Consider the following 13159-nt stretch of genomic DNA (forward strand, 5'->3'; position numbering starts at 1 on the left):
GGTGACTTCAAATCCCCTCACGGCCAGCTATGCTTCCACCCCGGTGCGGCTCGGGAATTCATGGATAACATGGCGGCCATGGGCCTGTCCCAAGCTGTAAAGGGTTCCTATTCATTGTGCGGGTAACTCTTGATTTGGTCTTCTGTCAGATGCGGCAAAATCCGTTGGCGGTAGATAACTAATATCCCCCCTGTCCTGGCGGATCATTTCTGGTGAGGCTAAAATCAAGTCTCTACCCAGATCCCCCCTGGGGGTGGCGGACTTGTTAGGATGGTCCAACCCATGCGGCTGATGGAACCCAAAAGGTTCCAGGAGCTTTAGAGGTACATGGTTGGAGTGACGGGGACTCTGTTGATACCCTTACCGGTACCTGGAATACCGGTCTATCACAGGGCTTACACAGTATCGCTCCTAAGCGCCTCTCAGGCCCGCTTCCAAGCGTAAGCCCTGGTATACGGAAGATCTCCGGGCAAGGAAGCGGTGAACTGCGACGGCTAGAGTGCCGTGGCGGAAATCCTTTGCTTAGACGACAAGGCTCTCCTAGACCAACTGTTAAAGGACTCCGAAGGGCGATACGGGCAGCTAAGAACTCGTTCTATGCTGGCCCGTGGGTCGCGTCCGCGGAGTCGCGTCCCAGAGTTGTTCAGGGTGGTTAGGGAGCTAACACTCAGCCCCTCCTGCCCTGAACCAGATCCTTGAACCTTCTAAGGCCTGCTGTGACCAATTTAATGACTTCTTCGTGGTAAAAACCTCTCGGATAAGCGAAGGTCTTAATGCCGACATTCAGGCAGAACCTAGAGTAGAGTATCCAGAGCCTCCGTGGACTCCATTAAAACTGGATCATTTGAGTTGGTCGGGGTACCGATGATGTGGACAAGATCCTCGGAAGTGTTCGGAAGACGACTGCTCTCTCGATCCCTGTCCCTCGTGGCTAGCGGCCAGGGGGGGACCGGCGGTAACTTTTGTTACGCCGGATCATTAATACATCTTTGAGGGAAGGGCAATTTCCATCCGATTTGAAATTGGCCATCGTAAACCTTTACTAAAAAGCCCTCCCTCGACCCCCTGGATCATAATAATTATTGGCCAGTCTCGCTGCTGCCATTTCGGGGAAGGTTCGAGGGGCGGTTGCGATCCAGCTTCAGGCGGTCTTGGTGAACGGATTATCTAACCCATTTCAAACTGGCTTCCGGGGGTTCGGGGTGTAGACGGCCATGGTCGCCTTGGTCGATGATCTCCGTCTGGGCATCGACAGGGGAAGCGTGTCCCTGGTTGGTGCTCTTGGACACTCTCAGCGGCTTTCGATACCATAGACCATGGTATCCTTCTGGGACGCCTGGCAGAGGGTGGGAATTGGGGGCACTGCGCTCCAGTGGTGTCCGGTCCTACCTCTCGGGAGGTCCCAGATGGGACTCGGGGGGCACTGCGCTCCCGTGGTTCGGTCCTACCTCTCCGGGAGGTCCCAGATGGTGCAGCTGGGAGACGTGTGCTCTGATGGAGCGGGCCCTTAAAACTGGGGTCCCTCAAGGAGCCATTCTGTCTCCCATGCTATTAACATTTACATGCAAACGCTGGGAGCGAGATCATCCGGAGACATGGGGCGCGGGGTTATCAGTACGCTGATGACCACCCCAATCATCTTCTCTATGTCTCCGACTGATGCAGTGACTGGGGATGGCGTCTCTCCTCTGTGGCCTGTCTAGAGTCAGTAATGGGCCGGATGAGGGAAACCGCGACTCAAATTGAATCCAGAGAGAAACGGTAGGTACTAGGTATAGGTCCCCTGGTCCAGGAATGGCGGGGTTCCACCTGTCCTATACTGGGGGGTCACGCTCCCTGTGAAAGGACTCTGTGCGCCGTCGGGGTTGCTTCTTGACTCGTCGCTTCACCTGACTGCTCAGGTGAATGCGACGGTCAAGAGCACCTGTCATCAGCTTCGGCTTATTCGCCGCGCTGCGCCCTACCTGGCCCAGAGGGACCTTGAAACTGTTGTACATGCTCTGGTAACCTCGAGATTGGACTTCTGCAATGCCCACTCTACAGGGCAACCCTTATACCACAACCCGGAAGCTACAAATGGTACAGAAATGGCAGCCAGGCTGGTCATGGTACTTCCAGGGCCAGGCCACACCGGTGCTCAAGATCTGCATGGCTTGCCTATTCGCTTCCGGGCACACATTACGGTGTTGGTGATGACCTATAAAGCCCTAAAGGCTTGGGCCCAGGATACCTGAAGGACCGCCTCTCCCCATACATTCCGTCCCGCACACCTCACGAAACATCTGCTGGCAGCAAACTCCTTAGGGTGCCAGGGGCCAGGCTTTCCTCTACCACGGGAAGTCTTTTCCATCGCTGCCCCGGCCCTTTGGAATATGCTGCCCACAGAGCTCGCTCGGCCACCTCCCTGGCCCAATTTAGAAAGGATGTCAAAACCTTCTGTTTAAGATCACATTCCCCCAATCACAGTCCTAGTAGGCCTCCCCTCCTCCGTACTCTGCAAGAGGCATTGGCTACGGGGGCCCTTTGTCTTGTTTTTAAATTGATTCTGTAGTTAATGTTTATGTTTTAAATTGTTATTGTATGTTTTATGATGTAAACCGCCCTGATCTCAGGAAGGGCGGTATATAAATAAAAGTTTTATTTATTTATTTATTCTCCAGTCCTAAGGACTGGAGGCGCCGTTGGACACGCTTCTGGCTTCTTGAGATGCGTGATCATAGAACAGTACCCTCCAAATAACCCGAAGCAGCTTATTTTGGCCTCTCTGTAGGACCCAAAGAAAGAACCCAAAGATTACTGGATCCCCACACACGACACAACAATTTTTTTTAAAAAACTGAAGGCACATTCTCTTTTGCCTCTACCTACCTATTGTTACAAAATTTCTAAAAATATTTCTGCGGCTTAATTATTTTGAAAAAACCAGAAATTGGTAGTGGCAAGATGAATTCTGTTTCCTTTCAACCTATTTGGAATTTGACTGAAGATTATCGTTCTGATCTGAGTTATACTTTAAATAATTCTTTTTTGGTTCTAATATCATAATCCGGCCTTATTTAAATGTGTTAGAAGCTCACCAGATGTTTTGTAAATATTAGTGTCTCATTTGCCTTCCCTAATTTCAATTTCAAATTAAATATTTAACAACATTTACAGATTGGCGAGGAATAGGATCTGTGAAAGGCCTGAATGCTGAAGATGATCAATCCAATCTGTCACTGAAAGGAGGTTGTTTTTGCTTCAAAGGGTCATTCAGAAATGTCATTTGAGGGTTTGGTAACTATAGAGACTGCTTGAGTTATAATTCTCTCTGCTAATTGGGATTTGTGTGTACGGGTTGATAATAGATTCTGTGCATTTTCAAGCCAGCTTTAATGGCTAAAAGCCTGAAATAATTGTTTGAGGCTATAAAGGCATGGCAAATCTTGAAGGGTTCATAAAATGCAAAAACAGAAAATACAAACTTGCAAAGTGATAAGGTCTCAACGTTTACTATCCTCTTCATGTGCAATTTCAAAGTCGTGTGGACTGTGGAATCCACTGAGGAATTTTGTCAGACTGGAACATTTATTTAGACTGAGTATCATCAAGCCTATATCTTAAACTGATGGAAAACATAGCCATACATTCAAAAACAGAAGATACTGATTTAAAACAAAACAAATCCTAAGTAGTTATGGATAATCTGAGAGGAAGGACAACAGATTCTGGACTACACATGCTTAAATTGTAGCCCTGATGCAGAAGACTAACTGTGGTATTAAAGCTGTCAAGGGCTGGAGATTTAGGATTTTGGACTCAACTCCCCAACCAAGATGGCCAATATCCATGCTGCCTCACACGATTCTGGAGGTTTAGCCCCAAACCTAAGCTTTCCACAGCTGTTGCTGTGAGCCAAATGACCGTTGCAAGAAAGGACAGGAATGATATAATTTAACGATTTGTAGTTGGTCTTTATCTGACCTACCAAAGCTCTTGCTTCTACCACCTACAGAGCACACACCATTAAAATATAAACACACATTTCTTTTCACCTGGTATCTTCCATCAGAAGTAGGCAAATATGGCTTTAAAGCATTTTCACATAAAGACAAAAGAGTATTCTTCTACTATTAAACCTTTTCCTGACTACATGACGCAGAAACACAACAGGTAAAGCTTCATCCACAAAGAGATGCACCAAAGCCAGTATCACTTGTTTGGTTTAAGCCTTCAAAAGAAGAAAGCAATGATAGCTCTGGCTGTATCTCTTGTAGAAGGTGTGGAATCTCACCAGGAAAAAGCCATAATCTGTTTGTCTAATATACTGAGATACTGTTATTGGCAAGGATCCCAAGAAGCTGGAACTTGTTTGATGGACACAAGTTAGTTTTATGTTTGTTTTCCCAAGGCGCAGCCCCAGCCCTCCAAAGCTCTGTGCCAAACTTTGAATCACAGCAAATTATCTAAAATAATAGGGCATTGTGGGGTGGCAGGGGCTCAACTATTCAAAGTGGGGTTGGGATTGGATAAAGGACCAAAATATCAATGGAGGAGTGAAATTCCTTGCATGTATCTAGGTAGGCCATTTTGTCTCCATTATACATATTATTGCTAGATTACAATGTCACTACAAACAAACATCTCTCATGACCCTGGAAAAACCTAGATCTAGAAATAATTTATACAAATATAGAATAAATAAGAAGTGGGTGGGGAAGAAAGGAATAATATTTTATGATCCACTTCTCTTACGCAGTAGAGGTTGAAGAATTTTTTAATCAACAAAGTCCTGGTTCCACTTCCTCATCTCCCTAAAACAGTGATGGGAACATGACCAACCACATGTTGTCAAATTGCAGCTGCCATCATTCTTTACCAATTTGCTCTTCACACCTTCTGAAAGGCTGCATGTCTCTGCACCCGCCTTAAAATTGATATTAACTAGTATGGTCCGAAGATTAGTGTTTGAATTTCATTGCCAGTCAGCAAGCAATACTGACCTAGGTAAATCTCATCATCCACTGTAGAAATAATGAAGTTTGACACCACTTTATTGCCATGGCTCCATTCTACATAATCCTGGGATTTGTAGATTTGTGAGACACCAGCACTCTTTGACAGAGAATTATCATTATCATTATCATTCTTATATCCCACCTTTCTCTCATACAGGGCTCAGGTGGTGGGAAGATAAACACTTATAAAACTACAACCCCAGGATTCAATTGATGGAGCTCGGCACTTAAAGTGGTGTCAAAATGCATTATTTCTACAGGGTAAATGCATCCCTAGATGAATGAGAAAGGCCATTATTCAGTGGCCGAGTTCTTGGTCTTCATGCAAAGATCCCATCTTCATTTTCCAGCATTTCCAGGTAGAGCTGGGAAAGACTCCTGTTTGAACCGTAGAGACTGCTGCTGTCTGTGAAGACAAACTGAGCGAGTAATGATTTAAGAGGTGTATTTCAAAGCTTGCCTGAGGAAGAGGCCCCCCCTCCCCAAACTGTCCATCTCGGCCTCCGCAGGGAGCCCATCAGGCAGATCCAGCAACATCGGGGACTGCCTGGAGGAAGAGGTCCCTCCCTCCTTACTGTTATCTACCAGGACGCCGCCCGCCCACCTACCACCTGGGCATGTTGCGGCCCAGAGGAACTCTGCCTTACCGCCGGCGCCGCGTTTTCAAAGGGGAGGGCGGTGGGGGTGCTTTTTTTCTTTTTTTTTTTAAACCCGGCTCGCCGGTTTCCCTGCCAGAGGACGCCACTCACGTCCCTATCCATTCAGGGCGGAGTCCAAGGACAGTGGTCTGGTGCCCACCGTTGCGGATTCTCAGGAGGGAGGAGCCGAGGAAGGGTGGTAGCTAGTCTTGTCAGGAGATTGTTGTCGATTGTTGTTTTTTCCTGTGTATTGTGAGTATTTTTAGACTGTTTTATGATGTCGATGGATGCTGTTTAATTCTTATTTATAATCTGAAACTTGTCTGTCATGTATATCTTCTACTATTGTTTTGTAAACCTGTGATCGCAGGAATGGCGGTATATAAATAAAATTTCAATCAATCAAATCAAAACCCTGAAGGAATCAGATCCTGTTAAGCAGGATCAGGCCTGCAAAGTACTTAGATGGTGGACCATGAAGGAAAGGGCATGTCTGTAGGCTATATTTCAAAGGAAGGCAATGACAAGCCATCTCTGAGGGGTCATTCACATGTTGTGTTTTTAGTGCAACTATGCAAATAATCTCACTCATGCATTTCAGGTTTGTTGTTCACACTAAGGAACCGCATCTCTGCGAGTTCTATTACTCACATGTCGGCCCTCGAATAAAGATGGAGTAGAAAATGCATATGCACTCAAAGCACATTCAAGACATGCAGAGTTTTACCCCAGGTCTATTTGCATTTGTTATTCGCACAGCCAAGAATGTGAATATTTTTTAAAACAACTTTGGGAACATCCTCAACATCGATTATCCCAGGTTAAGTGGATTTTTTTGGCAGCTCCGCCAAATTTAACTGGATGCATTCAAAATGCATTTGAACAACAAAAAATCAACCCAGATTTTACCTGGATTATTTTTACCACTGAATAATCCCTCAGTTGTTGTGGGCTTTCGGTCTATGGACTCGTACTTGTCTGCAAGCAACCAGCTACTGGTCTGTGGTGGTGAGTTTCCTGGAAAGAAAGAAACATTGGCGCCAACAGGCACAACTATGGTACTGGTCTCTAGCTCTGTGGGGAAAAATGCTGCCAGTCTGCCACATCAGACAGCTTGGGAAGCATTGGTCATGATGAAAATCCTTGGGATCAGAAAGCACAGATCTCTGGTGAGAAGAGGGATTGGTCTCCACTCTTCCCCACTCTTTTGGAGCAAAAGTCAGCCTTGCACAGGAAGAAAAGAAAAACCTCAGAATTTATAACCACAGTTCTATGATTATAAGAAAGTGTACCTTGATCACTCTACTTTTAGTTTCTTCTGTTTGATTCTTACTATGCTAACAGATCCTAAGGTGAGCCAGTGTAAAACAGAACAGGATTCTGTTACTTTAAAAATGTGTTGCCTGATCTAGTGGCCTCTGGATATAGGGACTTACAATACAGTACATATCACTGCCAGCCAGCTTGACCTTTGTAGTATAGCATATCCAGAAAGCACCACATTAAAGAAAATTGCTTCAGTAGATATGAGCAAGAAGACATTTTGACAAAAGGAGTTATTTTTGTTTGTTTACCCCTTAATAAGCTGTATGTGACAAAAATCTTTTTTCTGTCCAGAGGTTAGTGGAGCCATGTCCACTTTGCATTTGTCACTTTATGTACGCACAGACCTCAAATAATCAAAGTCCATATTACAAAATCATTAGGATTTTCTACCAGACTTTGTATTTCTGCTTCTGAAAGCAAAATGCTGTACAGGCACTAACAAATATTAGTGCTTACCATTTTGCCATGGAAAAGCATTGTGGCTCCTGGTTTCTGTAACTCAGTCACCCTGAAAGGCATATGAGCATGATTTTTTTCTTCTAGTCAGTTGGGGCCCCCTCCCCTCAACCTGTGGACAAATTGTATTATGCATAGTTTGACAATGTTAGATCAAACACATTACTCTTTTGTTTTGCTGATTTTACTTAAAACCTGAAACAATGTCAGCCAGTTTTCTTAATGGGAAAACTCAGATTTACTTCTTTAAGGCAGAAAATAGCAGTTGGGGGGAACCCATGTAGGGCCCAAGAAACACTATGCAACCACGTGCAAAGCCTATAAGCAAGACAGCTACAAAATTACTGTATTTGCTGTATCCCTTGCAGTAGAATTTTAACAAACTGTACTTTTACTTCTTTTCAACTGGGTATTTTAATAGTTATTGTTTTCTGCCTGGAGTCTTTTTGACAACAAACTGAAACAAAGCACACAAAAGACTAATCACAGAGGCAGAACATGAACAGGCGCATGAGGCTGATTTTCAGGTTTGCTTTCTTCCCATACGCTGTGATATTCAGTTTTATCATAACAAAATTCAGATGGGATCCACTGTTGTAATGTGTTTTGTATTTTCAGTCAGCTGTAATGCTGTTAAAGGTGTTGGTTTAGAGACCAGCACTTCCAATCACAAAAAGACGACAAATCTGGCAAGACTAGCCAAGCAACCAGTAGTTCTTTCTCAGCCTTTAGGCTTACAATCAACTTATCCCACTATGAATTCTCTGTCAAAGGGTATTTACATATAAGCCACAGGCTCTGGAGTAGAGTGCTCTGGGTTACAGTTCATGTGCACCAGAAAACTGGTTTGGGAATCATGTGGCACTTCACATGTCTAAGTGATTTTATCATTTTAAAATTGTATTCTGTTTTTAAACAAAGTTTTTTTAAAAAAATATTGTAATAGTTTAATACCATTGTAATTGTCAGTTTTGTAGGTTTTTAATTGTACTGTGTGTTTTTAGACTGTAAACTGTTTTGGGTCCCAGTACTGGGAAGAAAGTGGGATAGAAATGAATATAATAATAATAATTGTTGAACAGCAATTCCCAGCATTATTCACTATTGGTAATGTTGGTCGGGCCTGCTGGGAGTTGCAGTCCAACATCTGAAGGAAGGACTGCTTAATTCCCAGCCCTTTTGATGCAAACTAAGCATGAGATTTAGAGTACACTCAGCACTTTCCTGCCACTGCAGACTCCATGGGGCAGAAAAAACACCACCAGATGCTGTGTGCAGGTTGTTTCATGGAAGTTGTTCGCCCACTAATGGTCTTATCACTGAGGAACTCCCCTGTCCACCCAAGGAAATCCAAACATTCTCCATAGCATTTCTAAAACTACTGCACTCTGGACAAGAGAATCCATAAAATTTAATTCAGTACCTGTGCTATTCATTTTCTGTTGTTACACCATCTGCTCCCCTTCCTAGAATTGGAAGACCTAAAGATGGTAGTGCATTTGCTGGTAACCTCAGCTCTGTACATTGAGCTACCTTTGTAACAAGTTTGGAAACTTCAGGTTTGCCTTAGGGTCGCCATAAGTTGCAAACGACTTGGAGGCACACAGCAACAACAACAGTCATAATCTAAATTTTTCTTTGAGAGCCAGCATATAATGGTTTTGAGTGTCAGACTAGGACTGGAGACCAGGGTTTGAATCCCCTCTTGGCTATGAAAACCCACTGCATGATCTTGGGCAAGTGACACTCTCTCAGCCTCAGACGATGGCAATGGCAAATCCCTCTGAAGAAACTTGCTAAGGAAACCTCATGATCAGTCGGAAACAATTTGAAGGCACAAAACAACAACAAAGTCAGAACTAGTAGGTTTACAAAAGTCTATAGAGGTGTTGTGGCAGCAGGACGACCAGACGTCCTTCCTTCTCCTGGGTCTGTCCTACGTTTCAACCTGTCCAAGAGGCATTGTAAAACTCCTCCATTTTGAGCAGGACCAAGAAGCACCAATTTATATTTCTATTAGTCTTTTTAGCTTTGTTTCCTTCAATTTTCTTGACTGCCCTACATTTTGCGGTACCTTGTCCTCCTTTGCAGTGAGGACTTCTGTGTGGCAGGCAAAAAAGCAATACAAATTGGGAGGCAATAAGGCCATTTGTTGTTGTGTGCCTTCAAATTGTTTCTGACTTTTGTTGACCCTTATGGTTTTCTTGGCAAGTTTCTTCAGAGTGGGTTTGCCATGGCCACCCTCTGAGGCTGAGAGTGTGTGACTAACCCAGAGTCACTGACTGGGTTTCCATGGCCGAGCCGAGATTCAAACCATGGTCTCCAGAGTCGTAATCCAATGCTCAAACCACACTGGATCACATAAAATCGTAATGATCGATAAGATCATAAAGCATCCAGATACAGTTTCTGGGTTTGGTTCTTTTTGGCTGCCTGAAGAGAAGGTTCCTGAAAAAACCTGAGGAGAAAAACCGTCCTAGATTACCACACTATACTCTTATAGTACAGAAGCCCCTCCACGTTCGCTGGGGCACAAGACTCCTATGAAAGTGAAAAAGACACAAATAAAAAAAACACTTTTTTTAACCTGAAAAACCTCTTTAGGAATCTCTAGGTCCTCCAGTGCAACTCTATGGTCAACATCTGCCAAAAAGCTGATCGCAGAATCATGCTGGAGGACCTATAAATGCCTAAAGAACTGCTTTCTCTAGTAATTTCTTCAGTGTTTCCCAAACACTTTACATCCTTTAAGAGATTTTGGACTCCAACTCCCAGAAGCCTCAGCCATGTTGGCCAACAGTCTGTGATTCTGGGAGCTGAAGTCCAAAATCCCTTAAAAAGAGCAGTTTGGGCAACTCTATGGTCAAATTCCACCAGAAATTCTCTGAAGGACCTAGTGATCCCCAGAAAGAACATATTAACCAAAGCCACAAATAACCAAAGCTGCAACAGCCAAAGCCACAAATGTGTGGAGGACTATTCCACTGTAATGGCATTATTATATTTTATTTTATTGTTATATTTGTGTTGTAATCCGCCTTGATTCCCTCAGGAAAAAGCGGAATATAAATAAATTATATTATTATTATTAATGCTATTCCACTTTTACTGCTCTGGCTGCCTCCTGTTGCATTCTGGTTTATGTAGTCCAGTAAGGCATAAGAGCTCTCTGGCAGAGAATTCTCAACGTTCCTCCCTAAACTACAAACCCCAGAATGCAACGGGAAAGCAGCCAAAGGGAACAGCAGCACTATTAAACACTAATCTACCTAGACGCAATTTGCGTAGAGTATGGCGCCTGCGCACATCTAAGAACTACGCATGCGCAGTAGGTAAGGAACTACCCTGCGCGTGTGCCAAAATGGCGGACGGGAGCTCGCTCAGCAACGATGCTGAGGCAGTGCCTCCGCCGCCTATGGAAGGACTGCAGCTGGTTCAGCAGGGGGCCGAAGCCCGTCTCTATCGGGGCCTGTTCCTAGGCCGCCCTGCGGTGGTGAAGCACCGCTTCCCGAAGCGCTACCGGCATCCGCTCCTGGAGGAGAGGCTGAGCCGAAGGCGGACGGCGCAAGAGGCCCGTTCGCTGCTACGATGCAGACGGAGAGGTAGGGGCGGGGCCTGTGCTGGGTGGGCGTGGTGTGAACGTTGATTGGATAAAACAGGGAGCGGGTGGGGCTTATATAAAATTCTGTCGTTTGATCACCGGAAGTCAGTGTGGCTTAGTGGTTTGATGGACTAGGACGCAGGAAGACACGAGTTCGAGGCCCGGCTGGGTGACCTAATAAATAAAGTCCTAAACACACACTGCATAAATAATCCAGTTTCAGACCGCTTTAAGTGTCCTGTCTTCAATGCTAGGGATTCTTGGGAATTGTAGTTCATTCTGGCACCAGGACTCTCTGACAGAGAAGGCTAAATGGCACCCAAAACTACAGTTCCCAGAATTCCTTAGCCAGGGCAGTTGCAGCGGTCTGAAACTGGATTGTTTCTGCAGTGTGTTTTGGACACATTTTCTCAGCCTCAGAGGATGGCAGTGGAAAAGGCAAACCCCCTCTGAAGAAACCTGACCAAAAACCCCCGTGATAAGTTTGAGGTTGACCTGATGGGTAGGGGATTCTGGGAGTTGTAGTCAAAGCCAGTGTTATGTAGTCAGAGTGACCAGCTGTCCTAACCGCAAAGGAGGAGACGACACCAAAATGTAGGACAGTGTAGGACCCCCCCCCCAAAAAAAAAGGGGGGGGGAGAAATGTAGTACAGTTTGAGAAAAATGGAAGACATGACCAAATGCAAGCCGAAAACACTTTTAGGAGTTTATCACACGAAGGAGATTGGGAGTTTATCCCGTGACTATTGCGTAATTCGTGTAATGATTTCACACGACACCACACAAAACCCGCCATTAAAGTGGTCACAAAGAAGCATCAATGCGCATCTTTTACTTTTGGGATTTCAGCGGCAATGCATTTCCGATATCGCTTTCTTTGTGCAATTGCGTGTGATGATTACTCACCATTTCCGCTTCATTTGCGGGATGTTTTAAATGCTCTTTGATCTCTCTCTTGTGCGGAAATCAGCCCCAGTGTAATAAACTCCATAGAAACATAAATTCGCGCCTCTTAGCCGTGCTCGAAATGGAGGAGCTTTTGGAATTCCTACTGGACACAAGGCTGAAATGTAGGACATGTCCTGGAAAAGGTCACCCTACTTTAGGTCTACCATAAGTGGAAAACAACTCAAGGTCCCAAGCCATTTAGGACTTCAAATGTCACCACAAGCACCTTGCATTCAGTCACAAAGTGTATTGGCATCCTAGTTAGCTGCAAGTAGAAACCAGATTGGCTGATACAGAGCTGAGTTTATGCCCATGGAAAAGGAGGCATTATTCAGTCACAAAATACAAACCTCTTCTCTAGTATTGTATAACCCTCATTTTCTGATATTGTATTACTTTTGAGATGATCAACAAACAATTGTACACAATACAAAACTGAAGACTAATACTTTATGCACCTCTTCTCTCTAGGGATTTCTGCACCTGTTGTCTACTTTGTGGATTATGTTTCCAACTGTATCTATCTTGAAGATATTGTGGGATCAACCACAGTCCGGGACTATATCATCTCTGAGCAGCCATCTGGGAAAGGTGCCAGTAGCCTTACTCTGTTAGCAGAGAAGATAGGTGACATTTTGGCATGGATGCACGATGAAGATCTTGTACATGGAGATCTTACAACTTCAAACATGCTTTTACGACCACCAGCAGAAAAACTAGACATTGTGTTAATAGATTTTGGACTGAGCTTTATTTCTGCTCTCCCTGAAGATAAGGGTGTTGATTTGTATGTCTTAGAGAAAGCTTTTTTGAGCACCCATCCAAACACAGAGGCCCTGTTCGAAGCGCTCCTGAAGAAGTACTCATCTGCCTCTAAAAAATCAGCACCAGTGATTAAAAAACTGGATGAGGTACGGCTAAGAGGAAGAAAGCGTTCCATGGTTGGATAAAAACAATCAGAATGCAAAGCTAGGGAAGAGAGGTTTAATTTTCTATGTGTTTCAAATATTATGTCAAATGATAAGATAGCTGATTTCAGTATGCAAAGGGATCCTACAGCACTTTTGAGACTAGCTGTGCAAAAGAAGTTGTAGCATGAATTCTATTAGCTATTTTTACTGTTTCACATTTGTACAATAAAGCAGTTTGTGGTTTTATGACTGGGATTTGATAGTGATCGCATAATAATTGAA

General features: G+C 44.4%; 2 protein-coding genes across 3 annotated transcripts in view; one reads left to right on the forward strand and one right to left on the reverse strand.

Moving 5' to 3' along the window:
* The window catches only part of NCOA3 (nuclear receptor coactivator 3), a 1019275-nt gene that overhangs the window by 794483 nt on the left and 211633 nt on the right, over positions 1-13159 (reverse strand). The gene's annotated exons all lie outside the window — the stretch shown is intronic.
* Positions 10738-13132, forward strand: TP53RK (TP53 regulating kinase). The gene is made up of 2 exons (XM_042465938.1): positions 10738-11019; positions 12438-13132. Exons 1-2 carry the CDS (start codon positions 10779-10781, stop codon positions 12914-12916), a joined length of 720 nt encoding a protein of 239 aa, XP_042321872.1. The 5' UTR covers positions 10738-10778; the 3' UTR covers positions 12917-13132.

This window comes from Sceloporus undulatus, chromosome 4 (assembly GCF_019175285.1).
Source record: "Sceloporus undulatus isolate JIND9_A2432 ecotype Alabama chromosome 4, SceUnd_v1.1, whole genome shotgun sequence".
Taxonomy (NCBI): Eukaryota; Metazoa; Chordata; class Lepidosauria; order Squamata; family Phrynosomatidae; genus Sceloporus; species Sceloporus undulatus.